A 25112-nucleotide genomic window follows, 5' to 3' on the forward strand; every position below is an offset into this window, starting at 1 on the left:
CTTTTTTTCAACATTGATAATAATAAGAAATGTTTCTTGAGCCCCAAATCAGCATACTATATGATTTCTGAAGGCACTGAAGACTGGAGTAATGGCTGCTAAAAATTCAGCTTTGCATCACAGGAATAAATTACATTTTAAAATATATTAAAAAGGGTTATTTTAAATGTAAAAATATTTCACAATATTACTGTTTTTACTGCATTTTTGTGTGGATAAGTGAAATCTTACTGACCCCAAACTTTTGAACAGTAGTGTCTATATTTTTGCACATTGTATATTTATCTGTTTTGTTCATAATATTTCAATTTGGTGGTTTAGTCTGAGGAACATTGTGCTTATGTGTCACTATATGGAGAAAAAAAACTTTTTAGGAAGCTTTAGATTATGTACATCATGACAGATGTTTTCTTTATTACATGATTTGATTTGAATAACTAACGACTTACATCAGTGGGGGTCAGCCTGTAATTCTGACAATTAGATTGAATTACTGAATCATGTTTTATGTCATAGTTCCTTAAAAAGTTATGGAATAGAATAGGATATTATACAAAAAATATGAATTATACAAGGAAAAACTCCAAATGATTCAGTTCACTCCTCCGCTCTGGCAGTCTGTCTTGACACTGGCATTGCCATGGTTCACTTCCTGCAGAGATTCTCTCCATTCCACTAGCTCATGATTATTCATATCTCTAAAGCACAATCACAGGATGAAACTGTAAATTTCACGGGCGACTGCTGTTCCACGACAAGCTATTTAATGGACTGAGAGAATCTAATGTTATTATGAGAAACGTTACATGTTACTGGGCATTTATAGTGTTTTTTTTTTTTTTTAATTCTGCTGCCATAAAGGAACAAAAGCACCTCTCTGCTCTGATTCTTTTATCATCTCAATTTTTATTTCATTTTTTTTTTTTTTTTTTGGCTTTCTGGCACTCTTTTCAACTTCAAACGCATCTAAAATCATTTGTCTCCAAATTCGGGATCCTGGGAAGAAATATAACACTGAGAGCAAATTGGTTGAAAGCCCATGAAAATACACTTGAGCCAGCTGCTTGCTTTCTTTTAAAACTCTAGTGCTTTCCACGACTGTTTGCCTCTGTCTGACACACGCATGAACACACACATGCATTCATGTACGCACTCGCATTTCCAAATGCGCACAAACACGGTCTCTGCCCCAAAGGTAGTCCCAGCTGGCATAGATGCAGGCACTAAAAGGCTCAGGGTCCTGAAATGTCCTCAGCGTCCACACACAGTGATTTTTATGTTATTGTAGTACATGTGGAGAGGGAACAACAGTGCCTTTCAGAAAAAATATCTTCCTTTACCACTGTCATTCATGCGTAGCTCATTCAGGATGGTTAGCGCAATGATCCTAAATACTGTGTACAATCAAATGTCCCATTATGTTTTCAGGACAAATGACTATAAGTAATTCTGGGAAAGATCTGACTGCATAAATTCAGTCACTCACCTTGGTTGCATTCGGGGTGGGCTCAAAGCAAACGTTGTGGATGCTGGGATACACGTCGGACCAGCCTTCCGTAGTGCAGTTCCTATTAATGGTCCCTAGAACAAACAGACATCGCTTCATTAACAGCCAATTTATCAAACTGATTAATGGCAATTTAGTCTGACAATGAGCATTAGTGATTGTTTTGGTGGGTAACGCTTCGCAGCGCTGCACATCGCAGTATACTAAAAACACTACTAATATTACTATATTACTATATAACTAAGTTATGTTAATGAGAATATGAACTTTTATTAGTATTTTGATAATGAGAGCTATGATTTCTTATCTTTTTCCTTTTGATTATATGTGAAATGACTCTGAAATACATCTTTATTCTGTGTCCAGCCTTTTTCTTTAGGTGCAATTTACCTGTACATTTCCATCTCCATGGGCTGCACTCACTCATTATACTTGTAAATCCATATGGCACCAGTGATAATGGAATAGTTTTGCACATCACTGATGGATTCAGTCAAGGCTGAGAGGCAGAGGCTGAGTGTGAAGTATAAATACAGTATATTTGTGTTTCATGCACTAAAGTATCTGCGTGTAGGCTTGTTAATCCTCTCAGTAGCGAAAACAGCCTCCTACACGTTGCACTGCATCAATGACCACCATTACACCTGGAGAAGAGCAGCTGGCAGGCTAACAAAGAATACATGAACACATTTACACATCAACCAAACATTATAACACCCAACAGACCCTGTACAAGAAAATAAGTGGGCTGAAAGATACATTTTGGAACATCTGATGTAAAAATAGTCCTGGATAGAGTGAAGACCAACAGAATAAAGTACTTTAAAGATAATGCATGATAAAATACTTTATTCTATCCCAGTTGAATATGCAGAGACTATAAGTAAACAATCTGTAGGTTCACTCTAAAACATGCTGGGTTAAAAACAACCCAAGTTGGGTTGAAAATGGACAAACCCAGCAGTTGGGTTAAATGTTTGTCCAGCGTGCTGGGCAGTTTTATTTAACCCAACTATTGTTTAAAAATTACTATATGGCTGGCTTAAAATGAACCCAAAATATGTTGGAAATTAGAAATCAGACACATAATTACTAGAGGCAACAATAATAATCAAAAGGTTAATTTTATTAATAAGACATTTAATAAATGTCTATTGTTTAATTATTATTCATTAAATATTAATAAATGTTAATTTCCAACATATTTTGGGTTGATTTTAAGCAAGCAATACAGTCATTTTTAAACAATAGTTGAGTTAAATAAAACTACCCAGCAGATTGGGCAAACAATTAACCCAACCGCTGGGTTAAAACAACCCAATTGCTGGCTTTGTCCATTTTCAACCCAGCATTTTTTAGAGTGTTGATTTACCTGAAAACTATTGTAAAATTATGTAAATTTGTTATTTTATTTATTATTATAAAATAATAGCAAATTATAATTATTAAAGTTATTATTTTTGCAATTTCGTTATGTAATAAAATAAAAAGTAATTATATATATATATATATAATTACTTTTTATTTTATTACAAATATATAATTACTTTTTATTTTATTACATAACGAAATTGCAAAAATAATAACTTTAATAATGATAAATTGCTGTTACTTTATATATATATATATATATATATATATATATAAATATATATATAATTACTTTTTTATTTTATTACATAACAAAATTGCAAAAATAATAAATGCATTATGTATATATATATATATATATATATATATGTGTGTGTTTATTTATTATATAAATACTAAAAAAAAAAAAAAAAAAAAAATCAAGGTAAATTTTATTTGTCCATAACGAAATTGCAAAAATAATAATTGTAATAAAAATAATAATTAAAATAAAAAGTAATTATATATATATATATATATATATATATAATTACTTTTTTATTTTATTACATAACGAAAATGCAAAAATAATAAATGCATTATAAATATATATATATATACACACACACACACACACACATATACATATATGATGTTTATTTATTATATAAATAATAAAAAAGTAAAAAATCAAGGTAAATTTTATTTGTCCAACACTTTTCACAAAATATCATGTACAATGTACTTCTACAGAGTAAATACCCATTCGCACTCATATTTTTAGCATGAATAATTTCTAAACATTAATTTACGGCGATCCATCTTAATTTGGAAGCTATTTTTTGCTTTGTTTTTTCTTTTTTGTGAAAACATTTTTTCCAGAGAAAGGCAAAAAATTGGCCTCAGTTTTGATGCGAATTTAATGGATTAAAAAAAAAAACAGAGAGAGGACTTTTCTTCCTGACTTCACAAACCCAACACACACTGGACTCGGTCAGTAGATCATTGACCTAAAAGCAACTAAGCTAGATAATAATGTATATTTACTAACATCAATAGTGATTGTAAAAACACTTCAAGTGAAACCACTTCTGAAGACTTCAGAGCTCCTTGTGATGTGTATATGTTCTATGTATATTTTAGGACTGAGAGGAAAGCAGAATGAATATTTAATTGCATTTCATGGGGCCGAATATGCGGGAGAGCACAACTACATCACTGTAGAGCACTTTGTGAGAGAGAGAGAATGTAAACTCTACTGACATGTATCAACATGGAGATTTATTTTTGTCCGTGTCCAGCCTGAAACAAATCCCCCAAATACACACCCACACTTGCTCACACACACCCAGCCATGCAGATCAGAACTTACACATGTGCATACAGGCACTCAAACACACGCACAAGCCTAACAAAAGGGTCTGTCTGTACAAACAGACAGATTCAGGCTTTATAAAGGTGCTAACTAACCCATCTTTGAAATCCTGGTCCACCTTACTCGTCCTATTCACATGGATCTGCTAATTTACGTCATCATGTGAGCTCTTATCTTCAATTCAGATTGTCAGAAGGGTAATCAAACATGTATTTGTCCAGAAGCATAAGTGCTTTGCGGGAGCACAAAGCGGGACTGCTTTGCTGCTTCTAACTGCCATTCAGGGACACAAATGCAAAGGCGCAGAGCTTTGTGCTGGCAGAAGCCTGACAGACAGCTACTTTCCATTCCGTGCATGGCACATCAGTCCAAAACCTTCACATCTAACATGACATTAGCAACAAAGACAGGAAGAAGGCTACATGTGGAATAATTTTGTACATCCTCCAGAAGGCTACTGTGGAAATGACAGGTGTAATGCAGTGATGTAATGCAGGGGCTTTGTTTTTTAATTATTATATATAAATAAATGTAATAATAATAATAATATTGCTGTACATCCCCCAGTGTTAAAGGGTTAGTTCACCCAAAAATGAAATTTCTGTCATTAAGTATTCATCTTCATGTCGTTCCACATCCATAGGACCTTTGTTCATCTTCAGAACACAAATTAAGATATTTTTGATGAAATCCGACAGGTTTTTTTTAATCCCCCATAGAAAACAACATAATTACCACATTCAAGGTCCAGAAAAGTAGTAAAGACATTGTTAAAATAGTCCATGTGACTACAGTGGTTCAACCTTAAAGGGATAGTTCACCCAAAAAATCAAAATTCTGTCATCATTTACTCACCCTCAGGTTGTTCCAAATCTATATAAATGTCTTTGTTCTGCTGAACACAAAGGAAGATATTTGGAAGAATGCCAGTAACCAAACAGATCTCATCCCCCATTGACTTCCATAGTATTTATTTTTCCTACTATGGTAGTCAATGGGGGATGAGATCTGTTTGGTTACTGACATTCTCCCAAATATCTGTGTTACTACAATTTTTTAGACCTTGAATATGGTAATTATGTTGTTTTCTATGGGGGGTAAAAAAAAAAAAACTTTCTTGGATTTCATCAAAAATATCTCAATTTGTGTTCCGAAGATGAACGAAGGTCTTACGGGTTTGGAACGACATGAGGGTGAGTAATTAATGAACATATGTTTTTGCACTTTCTTTCTCTAAAACTGGACCACAAATTGAAAACCCCTGATGTAACGTACATGAGCTCAGCTGAGGAAGAGGAATGGGAGGTTGAACCTTTTACTGCCCACACAACCCCAAGGCACATGAATCTACCTATTACAATGAAAGCAGGTGATATATATATCTGTTCTACCCCTTACAATCCATTAACCTCTGTCAAATGATTGAAAATATACCCCTCTGAACACCAGGCTGAGAAAGTGCAACGCGTTGCTTTTTTGAGAGCTACTTTGCAGGAAAAAAAACAGCTGATAATATCTGGGGTAACAGCTAATGGAGCATAAATGATGCTGATGGTGATGACAGTGATTCATCTGTGAAAAGTTCAGCCATATATTAGAAAGCTTGATTGGAAATGATAATCATGTGCTACAAAACCACAGGTCAGCATGTGTTTCCAGATGTTCTGGGCTAATTTGGCTCCTTAACTCTGTAGATATCCAGCAGAACCATGTGTTCCTGTATGACCTCTCTGTGCCAGCAGGTTAGAAAGCTCACAAGGGCTGGAAATAGACTGATTGGGGAATCAGGGCTGTATGCTCCCACACTCTGGAGCTTGACAGGCAACTTCTCTGTGGGGGAGAACGAGTGTGCTGGTTCTGTGCCCTCGGCTTGGGTCCACGGGTCAATGAGCATGTCCGAGCAGAAGGGGAAAGACATGATTCACTCACTCCAGCCTTCGGTTTACTCCCTTACTCATTAATTTACTCACACTCACAATCACATCAGCACAATTCACTCTATTCATTTACATAATGCTCGGCTTCAAATTGAAAATAATAGCAGCGTATTATTGTCATTATTTGCTTTGTGCACATGAGAGCTCAAGTGCTGATAAACTTCAAAACGTTGAGGTTCAAAATAGGGTTTTACAGCTTAATGCCATTAGAAGACCTCTTTAGGTTCCTATATACAACACTTTGGAGAAAATCTAGGCAACTCTCTGAGGAACTTACACTTACTTCTTGAAAGACTGTCAATAATCCTTAAGTTGCCCCAAACGTAACCCCAAAAGGGAACATTTTGGAAATATATACTGAAGTAATGAAGTTCCTTTAAAGACATAATGGGATATATTAGGTATCTTCAAAGGGGCATCTAGTGGTTCTCCAAAATTTGGTTCTGACTTTATAACAACCAATATTATCAGTCAATTTTGGATCTCAGCATCATGTAGATGGATAAATGACAGTTTGCAAATATTAAAGTAAAAATTACCATCTCTGGTGAACAAATTTTTTAGGGCAGCGGGGCAGGTATTGACGACCACCTCTCCAATTTCGGCATGGTGCCAGCAAGAAATATTGTCCCACATCCCTCTGCAACCTGTAAGGACGTAGACACAGAAAACAAAATAAAAGCTCAAAACATGCTGAAATAGCTGAACTTTAAACAAAAGTTACTGTAGCACTGCACATGAGAAACTTGACATGTGTTTGACAGGAATCTGGGAAAATTCAGGTTAAGATAAGATCCGCATTCATTTACCAATGTTCTTGAGAGTCTTTTATGTGTGTATCTGTAAATGTTTTCTCATTTAAGCTGACACACCACAAACGCTGCATGAAACATGCCTCGAGCATTTCATTTAGCAGTAAAGGTACTACAGTACAACCAAAAAACCCAAAAAAGGAGAAAGTCATTGAATCTCTTGAGACCAGCCCACAGGGACGGGACGCATTCCAGCATCTATGGTCAGATGAGTGTTTTGTGAAGGTCTGAACATAAATAGAAAGATGGTCAAAGAGGTTTGACAATGAAATCACACCCCATCCATCTACAACTCCAAACGCTCTCATAAACAGCACAGCAAAGAGGGCATTTAGTTTCTGTGTACTAAAGGGATATTTCACCTAAACAAAATGAAAATTCTGTCATCATTTACACACCCTCATGTTGATCCAAATCCGTATGACTTTCTTTCATTTGTGGAATACTATATAGCACACTTGAACTTGAAATATAATGTAAAGTTACATATTTATAAGTTTTATAATACTTTCATGTTGTCAGTTTGGAACTTGAGAGGCCAAATGCCCATTCTGTATATGGAAAAGAGTAACCAGAATAAAATATTTTACATTATATACTACCATTAAAAAGTTTGAGGGCAGTAAGATTTGTTTTAATGTTTGAAAGAAGTGATATAGTCTTATAGTCTCATCAAGGCTGCATTTATTTGATCAAAAATGCATTAAAAACAGTAATATTGTGAAATAATATTACAATTTAAAAGAACTGTTTTCTATATTAATATATTTTAAAATGCAATTATTCCAGTGATGGCAAAAGCTGAATTTTCAGCATCATTCAGTCTTCAGTGTCACATGATCCTTCAGAAATCATTCAGATTTGGTGCTCAAGAAACATTTTTTATTATTATCAATGTTGAAAACAGTTGTGCTGCTTAATATTTTTGTGGAAACCGTAAAACATTTTTTTTAGGATTCTTTGATGAAGAGAAAGTTCAAAAGAACAGCATTTTTTTTAAACAATGTACAAATCTTTGATCGCTTTTGATCAATTCAATGCATCCTTGTTGAATAAAAGTATTATTTTCTTTTAAAAACAAATCAATGACCCCAAAACAGTATTGTGTGTATGTAAAAAAAGCTTTTGTGTTCCATAGAAGAAAGTCCGTCATACAGGTTTGGAACGGCACGAGGGCGAGTAAATAATGACAGAATTTTCATTTTTAGGAACTATTCCTTTAAACAGCTGCGTCTTCTCTGAAACAGCTGGTCAGTTCAGAGGAAAAATAAGGAATCTAAACTAAGAGAAAACACGTCACTCATCAAGCATTGTTTAAGACACAGTAAACATTGCTTCTGATTGGTCAGCGGTCAGTCCACTGTGCCCTTTTATCCATCAGAAATGTGGGATACATTAAGTGGCCCAAACCGCTTTTTTTTGCAGTCATTTCCAGAGGGACTTGTCACTCATTTCACCCATTCGAACGGTCAAGTCCTGTGTGTATTTATTGCCAAATAATTACCATTAATTGGAACATCTGTCCGTTGATGAACACCATGCAGCTGTCATCAAGGCAAACCCAAGCAAAGCAGTGTTGTTCCCACACTTCTGATTTTGTTCTAGAGTGGATGCAAAGCATGTAGAACAATGCAAAACCAACATGTAAAAATAAAGAAAAGATTGTCTATGATTGCACATTAATTAAGGCTTTTTTGTGTTTAAATTTAGCTGTTTAACATTAGAATTGTCACATAAATAAACAAATGCCAGATACGGTCCCTGGCGATTATTGACCGCGGGTTGTATGATTACAGCCAATGACCAGAGATGATACGAGCTGGGAAAATGCAAAAGAAAAGGCCCTTTGAAACACAGGCATCAGTAACATTGAGTCATCACTAAAACATCTGGCTTGTTAAAAGCTTCAAAGTAGGATCTGAGAGCTCTCATCATAAAACTATGAGTATCTCTGTTCCAATAAAAAAAAGAAAGTGATATATCTTCCGTTACCTCATCCAGGCTCACTTAAATCAATTTAGTTTGTTAGGATAGTGTATGAAGTACATATAAACATACAAAAGTTTGGGGTCAGTAAGATGACCCTAGAAAATAAACGAATACTTTTTAATTCAGCAAGGATGCATTAAATTGATCAAAAGTGACATTTACAATGTTACAAAACATTTCTATTTCAAACAAATGCTGTTCTTTTGAACTTTCTATTCATCAAAAAATCCTGAAAAAAAAAGGATCAGGGTTTCCACAAAAACATCAAGTAGCACAACTGTTTTCAACATTAACAATGTTTCTTGAGCATCAAATCCGCATATTAGAAAGATTTCTGAAGGATCGTGTGGCCCTGAAGACTGGAGTAATGATACTGAAAATTCAGCTTTGATATCACAGGAATAAATTATATTAAAATGGAAAACGGTTACTTTAATTTGTAATAATATTCAACAATATTACTGTTTTACTGTATTTTTGATCAAATAAATGCAGCCTTGGTGAGCATAACAGACTTTCAAAAACATTAAAAATGACATAATTGTGAGATAAAGTTAAGAATAAATAAGAAAGTTAAGAAATAGTCACAATTGTGAGACAAAGTCACTGAGAGGGAAATGTGGGTCATGTCCAATAAGAGTGGTACAGGGATGACATATTTTTGCAGGCCAGCCTGGAAGTTAGCATCACCCTGGTTCCCTCAATAAAATCCCAAAAGGATTTTTTCATTGGCTTTCGGATAATTCCAGAAAATAAGGTCTGTGACTAACAAAAGCTTATGATTTTTACATGTTTTGTTCATCGTGATAATCATAAAGAATTTTGAAGCGTAAATACAATTGGCTAAAGCTAAACGTACACTGTAAACCCTAATAAGTTGAGACTACTCAAATGATTTGAGGAAAGTGATTCCCTCAGTTCAATTGAATAATGCGGAAATTGACAACTCAATTTAATTGAGTTGACCTAATGTGGTCTTTTCATTGAATTAACTTAAATGTTTAAGTACAGATAACTTAAAAGGTTACTGTAAATGAAATACGCTGGCATGACTTCAACATCACCATCACTAAGCTTCCGACAACTCTTTCAGTCTTTAAAACATTTTCCCTGAAAGTTCGAGTTATAATATACAATTATAAACACAACGAGGCTGTGTAAGCGGACTAGCAAGTAGATGACTCTGTTTGTTGTGACTATGTTTAATGTCCTTGACAACCTCTGTAGTCCCATTTAGCCACTTGTTAGCAACCACCTTTTTCAAGACACATAAAAGCTTAAAAAAAAATCACAAGTAGGGTATTACTGGTGTGTTTTATGTCATAAAATAAAACATGAAAATATCTTGAGCTTGTGTTCACCACAGATCAAAAACACATTAAAAAAACCTATTAATTTCAGGACGATAGAACCGGAACTCGTTTCCGGGTTTTGGCCTAGAAAAATATGTCATCCCTGCACCACTCCACCACACCAATCCAGACAAAATAAATATCACATTCAACATTGACCTTAAAAGCTGGAGCCAAAAGCAACTCAACGACTATCAGCCAACAGTAAATGTGATTCTACATCTGCCAGAGCATTGCTACACACCAACAGAAAAACAATGAGACATTAACTGATTATGTGGGACAAACACTGCGGCAAGAGATTTCTTTCACTGTAATGTGTGTGGGAAACATAACACAAACACACACAACACTACACATCATACAGTGTTTGCCTACTAGTGAAATGCTGTTTCACATTCTGGCCATACAGCACAACAGATGCTGTAAGTGGATTTAGAAGATGATGTAACGTGCGTGTGCACAAATACACACACTAATACAGTACCTTTGGTGTGCGGAGAAAACTCATCTGCCAGAACGCCCAAACATTCCTTCTCGGCCATCTGCAGCTCATACAGAAAGTGACAGTTTGCATGTCTCCCGCTGACCTTCAGGGGCAAAGAAAAGAAAATCAACCGCATGATCTCAATGCTACTGCCACCCAAAAAGTAGTGAAAAATGTCTCAGTCAGTGTTGTTTTTGTATCATTGAGATACTATTATAGTTTTTTTTAAATATTTATAAATAATTATTTTGCATTTTCATTTCACTTTTAAAGTTTTAGTAATTTAGTTGTGTTTTTGCTATTTTTATTAATTTTTTTTTTTTTTTTTTTAAGTCTATATACAGTTTTAGGGATCAATACATGGGTAAGTTGTCACAATGAAACCTGCTATATTAAACAGCCGATTATAGGTTTTTCAGCAATATTTAAACAGTAAATCATTTATGAAACATAAAAAAATTAAATGAAACATCAAAAGGTAACATACAAAAAATATTAAACTATTTGTTTTGGACAACAAATCTTGCAATTATTAAATAAAAAAAAAATTAAATCACTTAAAAGTAGTAAGTCATAATATATATATATAGACACACACAAACACACATACACATACTTTACAAAAAATGTGTTTTTTAAAGTCTATATAGTTTTTAGTAATTTTTTTTTCAGTTTAAAGGATTAATTCACTTTAAAATGAAAATTACCCCAAGCTTTACTACCCTCAAGCCATCTTATATGTGTATATGACACAATCGGAGTTATAATAATAAATATCCTGACGCATCCAAGCTTTATAATGGCAGTGAACGGGACCAACGAGTATGAAGCTCAAATAAGTGCATCCACCCATCATAAACGTACCCCACATGGCTCCAGGGGGTTAATAAAGGCCTTCTGAAGTGAAGCAATGCATTTGTGTAAGAAAAATATCCATATTTAACATTATAAAGTAAAATATCTAGCTTCCGCCAGACCGCCTTCTGTATTCAATTTTTTCATAAGTTGAATACGGAAGGCGTAGGACGTAACATAAGCTTTTTGAACTGCGAGAGGCGTTACACTTTCTTCGTAAGTTGAATACGGAATACGTTATTAATATAACTCAGATTGTGTTCATCAGAAAGAAGAAAGTCATATACACCTAGGATGGCTTGAAGGTGAGTAAAGCTTGGGGTAATTTTCATTTTAAAGTGAACTAATCCTTTAAGTTATTTTTGTGCATCAAATTAAACTAAATGAATATGATAAAAAAAATTTTTTATGGATTTAGTAAACTGTAATAACCCTGGTTTCAGTAACAATGCATATCTGCACAGGCATGCACCCTGCAGCTTATTGGGATCTACATAAACATCATGAGGTTTGTCACCTGAAGGCAGGGTTTAAAGTAAAGCAGTGCTGAATTGCTAACTCAGTTAAGACGGCTTGCTGGTGACATCATCCAAAATGACTGATCAACACAGTTGGACTCAAAGCTAGCGTGATCAAAGAGCCGCCACAAAGCCTGTTCAACTGATGGACTAAAACTCCTCTATTATAAGAACTGTAATGATATCAAAGGAATTAACCAGAGTCACATGAAGTCTTCGGTTAAAGATCTCATCACTTGGTGCTTAGTCATGGATTTTTGCTTTATAAATGTGGGGGGAAAATGCTACAAAATCATTCTAAAAGCACAGGCTGTCAGAATTTAAAATCTGAATTTTTAAAATGCAAGTATTCAAAGACATCAAAGACCGTAAGAAAGTTTACAAAAAAAAAAAAGAAACCCAAATGTTTGAAACACAAGTTCACCGTACGCGCGTTTGCGCTGCGTGTGAACTCTTAGTCACTTTGGCTTCTGGTTTTTCCAAATGAACAGCACAGAGACAAATCAGCTCGGATCAGAACAGGACATAAGCCTACACTTTAAGTCTGTCATTGCTCATCTCTTTCAAAATCTTGAGCTACATCTCAGTACTCAGCTGAGCAGAGCTTCCCATTATGTATCACAGCTAGAACGATCGCCACACACACTAATGATATGAATGATTGTATCAGGATTATTCTGGATCATTACTGTCAGAGCAAACGCACGCTGGTTGAGATTAACTCAGGCTGAGAGCAATTATAGCCAAGTCGAAAACAGATTTGACATTCTCACTTTTTTTTTTTTTTTTTTTAGCTTTCTCAGCTTCCAAAGGGAGAATGGATTTAGTATGTGGATTACCTAAACTCTGAATCCAAACATCTCAGCATTACTAAAAATATCCAAATGAGCTTCAAGAGTGTTCCTTTTGCATATCTTAATGACATTTGTGAGAAAAGTGCATCACATGTATCAGTCCTGATAGTCTGTTGTCCCGGTTTAGCAGACTGAGTCTCGTCAGCAGCCGGTCGCCAGGGCACATATATGACTCATCCTTCTGCTTCATGGGAATTGACATGTTTTTCGAAAAATAATTTGTTGAGAAAACGAATAGAGGCTTTGTAGTTGAAAGGGGAGCATCTGGTGCAATAAACATGTAAAACAGCTCCACCTGAGATTGATGCTTTCTAAAAGTAAACTAAGTGACAGGGATGCAAAAAATGTCAAAATGAGATGAATATTTGAGATGATCAGATAAATGACACTTATCAGAGTTGAAAGGATGTTTCAAGTAAATATTACCAACATTTACCTGAAAAGGTCATTTTAAATACCATACAGGCAAGACTGTAAGTTTATTTATTTATTTTTTAAAGATAATTTCTATATAGGCATTTACAGTTCAAAGGTTTGCTCACCAAGGCTGCATTTGTTTCAAAAATACAGTAAAAATTGTATTGTGAAATATCATTACAATTAAAAAATAAGTGTTTTACATTTTAATATATTTTAAAGTTTTATTTTTTCCTGTGATGGCAAAGCTGAATTTTCAGCATCATTACTCCAGTCTCAGTGTCACATGATCCTTCAGAAATCATTCTAATATACTGATTTGGTGCTTAAGAGACATTTCTTATTATTATCACTGTTGTTCTGCCTAATATTTTGTGGAAATTGTGACAGGATTCTTTGATGAATAGCCGTCCAATAGAACAGAGTTTATTTGAAAATTAAAGGTTTTTTTTAACAATGTAAGTCTTTACTATCCCTTTTGATCAATTTAATGTGTCCTTGCTGAATAAAATATGAATTTCTTTTATCCTTATTCTATAAAAATGGTCATAAGTTGACATTTTGTAACAACACACCACGTCCTAGCTATACGGAGTAAGTTATAACATAAACAGCCTATTACTGGTTTTTCAGCAATATTAAAAAGTAAAACATTTATGAAACTTAAAGCAATAAATGAAATAGCAAAACATAACATCCATAAATATCAAACTATTTGTTTTGACCAACAAATATTGTAATTGATTAAAAAAAAAAAGCCATAAGACATAATGACATAATAAGACATAAGACAATTTAAGTTGTATATATGCAATATACAAATTTACTTTCTAAAAATGTGACAACTTCCCCCAACCTGAGGATTTTTAGAGATTTGAAACTAACAAACAAAACTACTAGAGAAAACAAAAATGTGTATTTGACTCTTGACTCTATTACTATGAGTTATAGCTCTTGTGATTTGCCCCGGTCTCATATAAATAGGCAGAAGCTGGAGCAGCAGCATATCCAGTGCATTTTCATCTTTAACGGGTTAGTTCACCAAAAAATTTAATTTCTGTCATTAATAACCCATGTCGTTCCAAACCCATAAGACCTATGTTAATCTTCGGAACACAAATTAAGATATTTTTGGTGAAATCCAAGAGGTTTTTTTATCCTCAATAGAAAGCAACGAAATTAACACATTCAAGGTCCAGAAAAGTAGTAAAAACATCATTAAAATAGTCAACGTGACTACAGTGGTTCAACCTTAATGTTATGAAGCGAAGAGAATACTTTTTATGTGCAAAAACAACACAAAAATAATTACTTTATTCACGGACGTAAACACAGAAGGGCTGAACTGCGTTCACTGCGTCAACTGCGTACGAGTCTGACAGGGTAGAGAAGTAATTCGTTATTTACGAATAAAGTCGTTATTTTTGTTTTGTTTTTGGGCACAAAAAGTATTCTCGTCACTTCATAACATTAAAATTGAACCACTGTAGTCACGTTGACTATTTTAACAATGTCTTTAATACCTTTCTGGACTTTGAATGATGGTAATTACATTGCTTTCTATGGGGGATAAATAAAAAAAACATGGATTTCATCAAAAATATCTTAATTTGTGTTCCGAAGATGAACGAAGGTCTTACAGGTTTGGAACGACATGAAGGTGAGTAATTAATGACAGAAATTTCCTTTTTGGGTGAACTAACCCTTTAAATAAAGGTGATCTTTAATTTCAGTGTCAGTAATGTCACTCAGTCACCCTATTCTGTTTGCAATATCCTTCTGCACCCTGCTGTACTGCTGTGCATGTGTGACACACTTTCCTGCTCGCTCATGTTTAAACCCCACTGGAGTAACTGCCACCACAAACTCATTTCCATAAGTTGTTTTAGGACTGACGATTTATTTGAAGGTTATGGGGGAAATTTACTTCAAATAAAATGTAGTCACTGGTAATTTATTTTCACCGAAAACAATGGCAAAGCACAGCACAGATAGCATCTGGTTAAATTAGATTGCGGGTGGTTAAAACTCTCTAAAACGTTACACACAAAAGTGGTGTGACTGTTCAAGTTTAAACCTAACATGATAAACATCTTGTTTTCGTGCTACTATGTTTCTCTTCTGACACAGTCAGGTGATTTAAGCTGCAAGAGGTGAATCTGGATTCTGGCAGTCCTTTACTGAACTGAGGTGGGTCAGCTGGAAAGCATGAAACTTTGCAAATGTCATCATCTGATTATCTGAGAACGTGTGGTCTCGTGTTGACGGCAAAAAACAGTTGTGCAACTGTTATCAGTTTGCAAGCCAACTTTCCATTTCTCACACTAGAGCATAAAACATTGTTTTAGAAGTAATTAACAAGAATAAGAAATGCATTTAAAGGTCAAAAGCGTTCTGAGATTTTATTGCTTTGTTTAAACAGTTGCGCTCCACACAAAAAGCTGTGTTATTACTATCATAAACAATGGGAATTCATTAAAAAAAGGATATTAGACTATTTTTTTTGTCTGATTACTCAAAGTATTTAGTAGAAAAAGATCTTCTGGATTATTGTCATTTTTGTTTAGCACAGGTTGGGGGGAAAAAAGTTTAATCTGAACAAAAAAACTGTTCTTTCTGCCACTAAAACATTTCAGAACAGCAAAAGCCTGTCATCGAAATACAATAAAATGCCATCAAACCCCAGGAGGATGAGGAGTAAAGGGAAAAAAATGACATTAAATGTTGCTGTATGAAATTGGTCAGGGATTGAATGGATTGAATTGTAATAGAGCACAACCACACACAACTTCCTCTCAGAGCTTTGATGGGATCTCTGTGTAATATGTCTTCAGTATCTGAGGATACCTCTTGATCCACGGATTGAAAACCTAGTTTTAGGGACTTTTGGGGCCAGATATTGCATGAGCTTTACAAATCACTGCAAATTAAAAAAAGTAGTACAACAAGAAAATGTTATTTTATATAAATAAAACCAGTGCTGCACACAAAACAATTACGTTTAGGTGCATTCTCAATACTAATCCATGACAGAGACTGTAGAGCAGAAAACATATCAAGGACAGTTATCTTGTATCGTAATCCCTGTAGAAGACAGTTACATATATGGCACAATTGAAAAATTCTGCAGCTTACTAACATTGAGTTTGTGTGTACTTTTGCCTCTGGGGATGCAGCCATATGGACACAGAGTGTTGCACTTTAATTAAGGTCATAAAGAGATGCTCGGTGATCTACAAGATAAGTAACTGATAAATGGACTTTTGAATAGATAAGCTTAGGCTTATTTAAAATGAGATTAACAGCAGAGCTTGTAAACAATAGATTATATAAGTTTATTTATGGTGCATCGCTTTTCCTGCGATATCCAAACTATTTATCTTTGACATTGGTATTTACACTGCAAAAAAAAAAAAACTATTTTTGATTAGTACCTTTTCCAAAGAATATCTAAACAGCCTTAAAACAACATGAATTTACCTTTACTGCATAAGAGAATGTATCTTGAATATTAGTGAACTTGGTATTTTTGTGTACTTTCTAACAGCAGGGTTTCTTTTTTGGAATGTATCCAGTTTAAATTTTTTTAACTTTTTTTCTTCCGGATTTATAACTGTAAAAGTGCATTAGGAGACCAACATTGAAAGTACTTCTAAAGCACTTTTGCGTGCGCATCTTAAAATGTTTGACGAAAATAATTATAATTGTAGCTGGTGAAAACAGCATTTAGGTTTTTACTTGTCTGCAAGCCACCAGCTTTATACTGCACAGCAAGAAATTGAGTAGCTTGTGCCCCGATGAACCTTTTCGTGAGACCCCTTTGGGCGAAACACCTGAATCACCACAGAGAGAGCGTCTAGAATAGCCCTGACCCACTTCTCTTCAAAACATTGTGATATGTTCTCTTTTAAGCATATTTAAAAGACTCATTTAAATTGTAATTTAATTTAAAGCTGAATAAGAGTGTATAGTACAAACAGAACTGAAAGCTCAAGGTCTGAATGACTCAAGGTTGATGCTAAGTAAAGATCAATAAACCAAATCTACATACAATAGAAATTATGCACTTTTAACACTAATGGACGGCATACTCTGCAAATAACATTTTCAGAGTAATCTTAGATTGCATAAAATCTGACTTTTTGCATAAAGAGGAGACTGTGGCTTCACAACTTTTACTCAAGTAAATATTTCTCAAGTATGTTTATACTTTATAAACACATACTATTCAGAAAAGCCAAAAATGCCAAAGAAAAAAGAATGCATGTTGTCCTTCTGTGACATGTCGCAATAAGTGGGGATGTCGTAATGGGGTATGTTGTCACATCATAGCTTGACAGCCTATTATAAAGCTTTTTAAAAATTAAAACAATTACGAAGCACAAAATGATTCATGAAATGGCAAAAATCTGTTTGTTATTCTTCTGATAGTAGCTGGCTTTTACATAGTTTCTAACTAGTCCAAGCTGGTCATTTCTCAATGATGAAGATCTCAATGATGGCTCAGTTGGCAATCCAGCAGGGCTGAGATCAACCTGGTAGACCACCTTGTACCAATAACAAACCATCTATCATGTTCTAAAACCAGCTTGACCACCATAAGCTGATATGTAAGTTGACTAAATTGTAACTTTCATCAATTTTAGAGCAGAAAATTGCTCAAAAGTTTTTTTGTAGCATTGTATTGCATCAAATACATTTGATATGTCATTCATGTATTTATTTAATAGATCTCTATAATTCATACTTTGCATAAAACTATAATTATGAGAACATAGTTCAACCTCTTAATTTAAATGTGCCTTCATTATATAGTTGACACTTGTCTGAAACCACTTGCCGTGGTTTTAATGTATTCAATTTTTTACTTAGCAGCTATAGCTAAAATATGATAGTTTGGAAGACACAATTCACAGACATCGTAATGGATAAGTGTTTTAACTCGGTTTGAAACCCACATACAAAACCACAACTTAAGAAAACTCGAATTTGTTGTGATTGAACTTTTCACTCAAAAATCTCATATTTACTGAAATACAGTCCTTATGACAACATTTTGACAGTTGAAACGCGCACCTGAGGCTGAGAAACTACCGGTGCAGGTAGGTTACTTACCGAGTGCGCGTGCCAAACTAAGAGAAGAACCAAACAGTTCACGAGGTTCATGTTCATTTCTTGCTGGTTTCATAAATAATATCTCGTTAGCATAAATTCCAGCCGGTCCTCAATATCAAGAGCGAGAAGTCATGCTGGAGGACAGAAGACAACACGCCACTTGTGCCAAGATGTCCGGTGAAAACACTTCTGAGCGCGCAAAATTCGTGTGTAGAGTGTAGGATGGATGAGCGCGCGAGCGCGCGCGTGCGCCTGTCCACTGAGGGGAGGCTGTTGATTCTGTTCCTCCTCCTCTAGATCATCATAAGCGCCTTATGCACACATCTTACACTGCCAGCACTTGGAGAGATATTTAACTGGCATTCATTTCAAACACTTGAGTGTTTATCTGCTTTGAGGTCACTCAAATTGGGGTGATTTTGTTGATTATGGGCTAAATAGGGCTAGCTGTCACACTTTTTACTCCAGTAAATATTTCTGAGTAGGTTTAGTTTTGAAAGTCAGTCTCTGTATAGACACATACCCTAAATCACTGACTACAAAAAAAAAGTGATCGAACATTTCCACTGCCCAGGAAAAACTTATGGGTCACTGAGCTTTTGAGACAACATGCCCCAATTTAAGTTGTTCCAATAGAAACGGCCTTTATAGGCTTTTCAGCAACATTTAGTAAATAATTGTGTATAATAAAAGAATTCATGAAACGTCAAAATTTAAAAAGTACAAAAATATAAAAATTTTATCCAAAATACAAAAATATAAATGTTTTATCCAACAAACATTGCATTAAATACGCTTCAACTTGACATTTATGAAAAATAACCTGTCCTGTCATAAAGACAGAATTTAAAATAATACTGTACGTTCACACTGTAAAAAAAGAATTGTTGGTTTAACTTAAAAAAGTAAGTTACATGGTTGCCTTAAAATGTTGAGTTCATTGAAATTAAAAATTTGAGTTAATACAATAAAGGAGATTGGTTTAATCAACAGAAACTCAAGATATTATGTTATCTGAACCGCTTTAATTATCTAAGTCGATTTGACAAAAGAAAAAATGTTGTGATAACAAATCCTGAAAATAATTTTTTACAGTGCACATTCGCTACAGGGCTCCCTAAAGCACGGGGCCTGATGCAGTCACAACAGTTGCACTGCCCTAAGGACAGCCCTGCTCTTATATTTGTGTAAGTGGACTTTTGACTAAACCTTATAAACGTTGAGCTCAATGCTATATGAAACTAAACAACATTTTGATATCTTGGTGTGAAAAGCACAATTCATTAGGACTCTAGAGAGAAGAACATTCGGGTAACAAGCATGAAAATGAGTGTAAGTGTGAAGTCTTTCTTGGATACTAACAAGCAGTGGAAGATTTGATGGTTCTTTTTGCTTCGTTAATTATTATTGCAACTCCAAACAATTGTGCATCAAATAACTTTGCTGATTAGTTTAGCATTAACTTAAATAAACTACCTTCTTAAAGAGGAAATGTTGTGGGCGAACCTGTGAATAAATAGCTTACTTAGACTCTTTCTGTAAATGTCAAACCACAAGGTATGTAGCTCATATAGATAATATAGACCACATACAACCTTTTTGTTCCGGTCTAGTTTTACTGTTTTTCAACTATGAATTCAATGTTCACACTGCAATTCTTTGTTTCACACTTTATAAGCTGATGGACCTGATACATTTTATGATTAATCATTGATAAAACTGTCAAATACAGAACAGCTAAATGTATATTTGAAAGATCTGCTATGAATGACGGCGTCAGTGTGTGTGTAGTGGGTCATTTGAGCTAAATGGCAGCTTAACAAATCACAACTTTCTCAGCACTAAAGTGCAGTTCCAGGAAATCACCTCATTTATACGCATTGTGTTTGTTCTTGGTCAGTTAATGTGACTGTGTGAACATCATGTGATGGAGTTTGGAGACAGATGTGGAAATAAGTAAATCAAAAAGCAGCCATTGACTGTTTTCCTCTGTCTGAGCTGATCGGAGGAAGAGTGTATCAAACAGAAATACAGTAATATACAAGTTGTCTTAATTGTTATAAGGCCAGGCGTTATAAAGTACAGCTCATGCATACATTTACTTGAGGATAATGTTCAAAAATACATACAAGAATTTGCTCATTAACAACTTCATAGTTATTCCGCTGCATGGCTTGGATTTGACATGACAGTGACCTCTTCTGGTTGTCCTAGGGCTAATGTGACACATTATAAACCATCCTGCCATATAATGAGCTTTGGATGAAACCATCCCAAATGTGATGATTGAGAACGCATTTCATTCAAATGCAAACCAGACATTAGCCAGACAGATAAAAACACAATTTAATCAGTGTATTTTGAGATCAGTCAAACTACGCAGGATTTTATTAGGCTTGAATAAAAGCATTTCCATAAGATATGAGTAGCAAGTTTTACTTTGCAGTAAGCTGGATGATCATAGACAATGTAGAAAGATGAACAGAAGACATTACTCTCTCAAATCCAGACCATCTGCACTGGAACATTTCACAAAAGAAAATACTGACATGTAGTTGATCATCATTTATGGCTTTTGATACTGGCGTATGCTTTTACGTTCCCCAAAAATGCACTTTGCGTCAGATGCGTATATTAAAATAAAACCCAGACGGGATTTCTCCTTCTATGGAAATTCAATGGTTTATCATTTCCCAAAAAGTCTGAAAAGGAAAAATGAAAAGAGTGCACTGAATAGAGTCTAGATTAAGGCCTGTACTGATAGTTCCTACAGATAGTGGACTGATCCTGGACATGTCATTATGAAGGGATTCAGTTCAGACAGGGTTCTGTAATCTGATATTAGACTGATAGTCTCATATATTTCATGGGTTGAATATATAAAATATAAAATATTTTTTTAATTTTTTTTCTTTTATGTACACTCTGTTCTAAAGTTCTAAAAAAAATAGTCTATTACATCATACAAAACAATCCGCCTTGCAAAAAGAACGTTGCCACACTCTTAAAAATAAAGGTTCTTTATTGCCATCAATGGTTCCATGAAGGACCTAAAAAACGAACAATAGCTTCTTTAAAGTGGAAAAAGGTTTTTTCAGTTTAAGAAGTTCTCTAAGACCCATTTACGCTAGCGCGTTTTCATTTTAAAACACGTAAGATTGGCTACAGTTACACCTGTCTTTTAAACGGACCAAAACGGAGACTTTTGAAAACGATAGCATGGCTGCCCACATTCGCTCTGCGTATCCTTGATGACCGTGTAAACAATAACATGGACACTGAACTGCAATTTTTGCTGGCTTTGGTGTCATTTTTTAGCAGCCATTGTGTAGTTAAACGCTGCATTTTTTTAATACTACAGTTAATACTGTTTACACTTGTATGCGCATGCCCAGTGTGAATGAACGGTCATGTGACATGCGTTTTCGGTTTTGTAATGTAGACGGAGATTGTTTCTGAAACGCTGTGGAAACGTCAGTGTAGATGAGGATCATTTTCATTTTAAAACGCCATTTTAAAACAAAAACGCACAAGTGTAAACGGGGCCTAAGAAAAAAAGGTTATTTTAAGGCCCCATTTACACTAGTGCATTTTTGTTTTAAAACAGCATTTTAAATCCTTGTCTACATTGACGTTTCCACAGCGTTTCAGAAACGATCTCCGTCTACACTACACGGCCGAAAACGGGTGTCACATGACCGTTCATTCACACTGGCCATGTGCATACAAGTGTAATCAGTTGCCTCTTGCGCATGTAGGCAGCTGCAGTATTAAAAAAAGCAGAGTTTAACTGCACAATGGCTGCTAAAAATTACAACAAAGCCAGCAAAGATTGCAGTTCAGTCTCCATGTTATTGTTTACATGGTCGTCAAGGATTACGTAGAGTGAATGTGGGCAGCCACGCCATCGTTTTCAAAAGTCCCCGTTTTGGTCTGTTTATACTGAAATGCAATCCCGGCGTTTTCAAACTAAAACGGGCTTTGCAGTGTTGTCGAAAGTCTCCGTTTTTGAGGTTCGAAAATGCCGTCGTAGCGTAAATGACAGGCGTAACCGTAACAAATCTTATGCGTTTTAAAACGAAAATGCACTAGTGTAAACAGGGCCTAAGAACTGTTCACCTGAAGGTTCTTTGAGGAACCAAAAATGGTTCTTCTATGGCATCGCTGTTAAAAAAAAAACCCTTTTGGAAACTTTATTTTTAAGGCCCGGTTTACACTAATGCGTTTTTGTTTTAAAACGGCGTTTTAAAATGAAAACGATCCTTGTCTACACTGGCGTTTCAGAAACGATCTCAATCTACACTACGCGGCCGAAAGCGCATGTCACATGACCGTTAATGCATATTGAGCATGCGCATACAACAGTTGCCTCTTGTACATGTAGACAGCTGCAGTATTAAAAAACTGCAGCGTCTAACTGCACAATGGTTGCTAAAAATTACAACAAAGCCAGCAAAGATTGCAGTTCATGCTCCATGTTATTGTTTACGCGGTCGTCAAGGATACACAGAGCGAACTTGGGCAGCCACGCCATCGTTTGCAAAAGTCCCCGTTTTGGTCCGTTTAAACCGACACGAAACCCCGGCGTTTTCAAACTAAAACGGGCTCTGCAGCGTTTTCGAAAGTCTCCGTTTTCGAAGTTCGAAAAGGCGTAACCGTAGTAAAACTTAGGCGTTTTAAAACGAAAACGCACTCGTGTAAACGGGGCCTAAGATTGTACAATACTACAAATATATAATTATTGAAAAGAATATGTCTAACCGCTGGTAACTTATGCATTATGCCTGAGCATCAACAATAAAAACTAGCCTTTGCATAAGAATATATGACTTCTGTAGTGATGTATACAAATGGAACAGAATTATTTAGTGTCTTCTGAGTGTTCTCATTCCTGGCAAATTCTTTCTTTAAAAAAGGACATATAAGCAGACTTTGCCAGAGTAATAGAAATAATGACAAACATTTTGTCAACTGTTGAGATGTGTTTAGACTTTTCAATTTTTTGTTGTGATATTAAAGTGAGGGAAAATGTAAGCACAAGAGGATCCAAATAAATTTGGCTATGCAAACTTTTACAGAGAACTGTGAACATTCACTGCAGTCCAGCCCTCATAATGGTAAACCAGCCGAATACTTTACATTTCTAGGATATTACCTATGAAAATGCATTCAGATCTCTGACACAGCAGCTCATAGGAACATGGCTAATTCTAGTTCAGACTATACAATCACTGCGCAATATCTCTCTCATTCTGTCATAACATACTTTTGTAAGTACCAAAACTCACATTGTTCTGTTCATGTTAAGCAATGAATTAAATATTAATGCTCGACAGATGTACATTGACAGTAAAAACCCAAAGGGAAAAGAACAACTTTAAACAGACATTGTCTGTTTAAGGTGACATGAACCACTAGTATTTGTTACCTGTATATTCATCTTTGTTTATAGGTTGCAGACATTTTGGTGTCAGTCTGTGTTAATTTAGCACCATCTGCTGGAGCTTCTTCTTAAAGGGCTAGTTTACCTAAAAATAAAAATTCTGTTATCATTTATTCACCCTACAGGTTTGGAACAACTTCAGAGTGAGTAAATGAGGACATATTTTTTTTATTTTTAGGTGAACTATCCCTTTAAGGGTAATGAGAATTATTTTGGGAAAATCTGTCCATCCCATTCACTCCAGTCCAAAGAAATAACAGGTCTTATAATATATTTGTGTGAGCTGCAATTAGTGATACATTATTAGTAGCATTACTTATTGCTCATAACAACTTATGCAACATTACATAAGTAAGTGAGGAAAGAACCCATTATAGCACATTTATGCATACAGTACACTTCAATGTGAAGTTTTACTTTATTTATGAACTTATTTCTATTATTAAAATGAGTCATATTTAGTTGACCCACATTTTGCAAAATTATTATTATTCATTATTCATTTTTTCACAAATTTGTTGCTCAATAATGTTACCTAAGTTGTTAGACTTAGAAAAAAATTATAACACAAAATATATTTTTCTTTAATTTATAGGAAATATATGTTTATCAACTACGACAAACCAATATTTGGTCCCATAATAGCCAGCCCTGATTTACCGCAGGCTAAATTTGCAACCCTGTTACTTGCAACCTTTTATTTTGTTTTTATATTTTATGTATCTTTTATATTTTTAATTTTAATTTAACTTTTTTTTTGTTGCTAGAAAACAGAAAAAGGTTTTGTACTCAAACATGCTCCATATTAACAATAACAAACTTCATATAAACTGAACTGAAAAATTAAACAGCTCATATATTTGATCATATGTTCTTGCAAAGTCCCAAAACATATAATATATTGCAGATTTATAATAATGCATCCATTTTTGAGATGATGTGCTCATCTAACATAAGTCAGATGAATGATTACCAACTCTAAAAGTTAGGAAAAGTGAAGTTTTACTTGGAATTTTACATTTATGAATGCGTAAAAACTAGTAAAAAAGTGTAGTAAGGTACGAGAAAAAAAGCTTCAAGGTGAGACGTGCAAAGTAAAGC

The 25112-nt window shown here is 34.7% G+C and overlaps 1 protein-coding gene across 2 annotated transcripts in view; it reads right to left on the bottom strand.

Moving 5' to 3' along the window:
* Positions 1 to 18808, bottom strand: part of vipr2 (vasoactive intestinal peptide receptor 2) — a 36697-nt gene extending 17889 nt beyond the window's left edge. Inside the window, exons 1-5 of one of the 2 annotated variants that reach the window (XM_051882390.1) lie at positions 18569 to 18601; positions 10810 to 10912; positions 8486 to 8582; positions 6709 to 6816; positions 1487 to 1581 (exon numbers count right to left, since the gene is read on the bottom strand). In XM_051882390.1, coding sequence (XP_051738350.1) covers positions 1487 to 1581; positions 6709 to 6805 — 192 coding nt within the window. In that variant the 5' untranslated portion in view covers positions 6806 to 6816; positions 8486 to 8582; positions 10810 to 10912; positions 18569 to 18601. Of the gene's footprint in view, positions 1 to 1486; positions 1582 to 6708; positions 6817 to 8485; positions 8583 to 10809; positions 10913 to 18568 lie in introns of both variants that reach the window. The other variant, XM_051882389.1, reaches the window with a different exon arrangement.
* Between the last annotated feature and the right edge of the window lie 6304 nt (positions 18809 to 25112).

Source organism: Ctenopharyngodon idella, chromosome 23 (assembly GCF_019924925.1).
Source record: "Ctenopharyngodon idella isolate HZGC_01 chromosome 23, HZGC01, whole genome shotgun sequence".
NCBI lineage: Eukaryota > Metazoa > Chordata > Actinopteri > Cypriniformes > Xenocyprididae > Ctenopharyngodon > Ctenopharyngodon idella.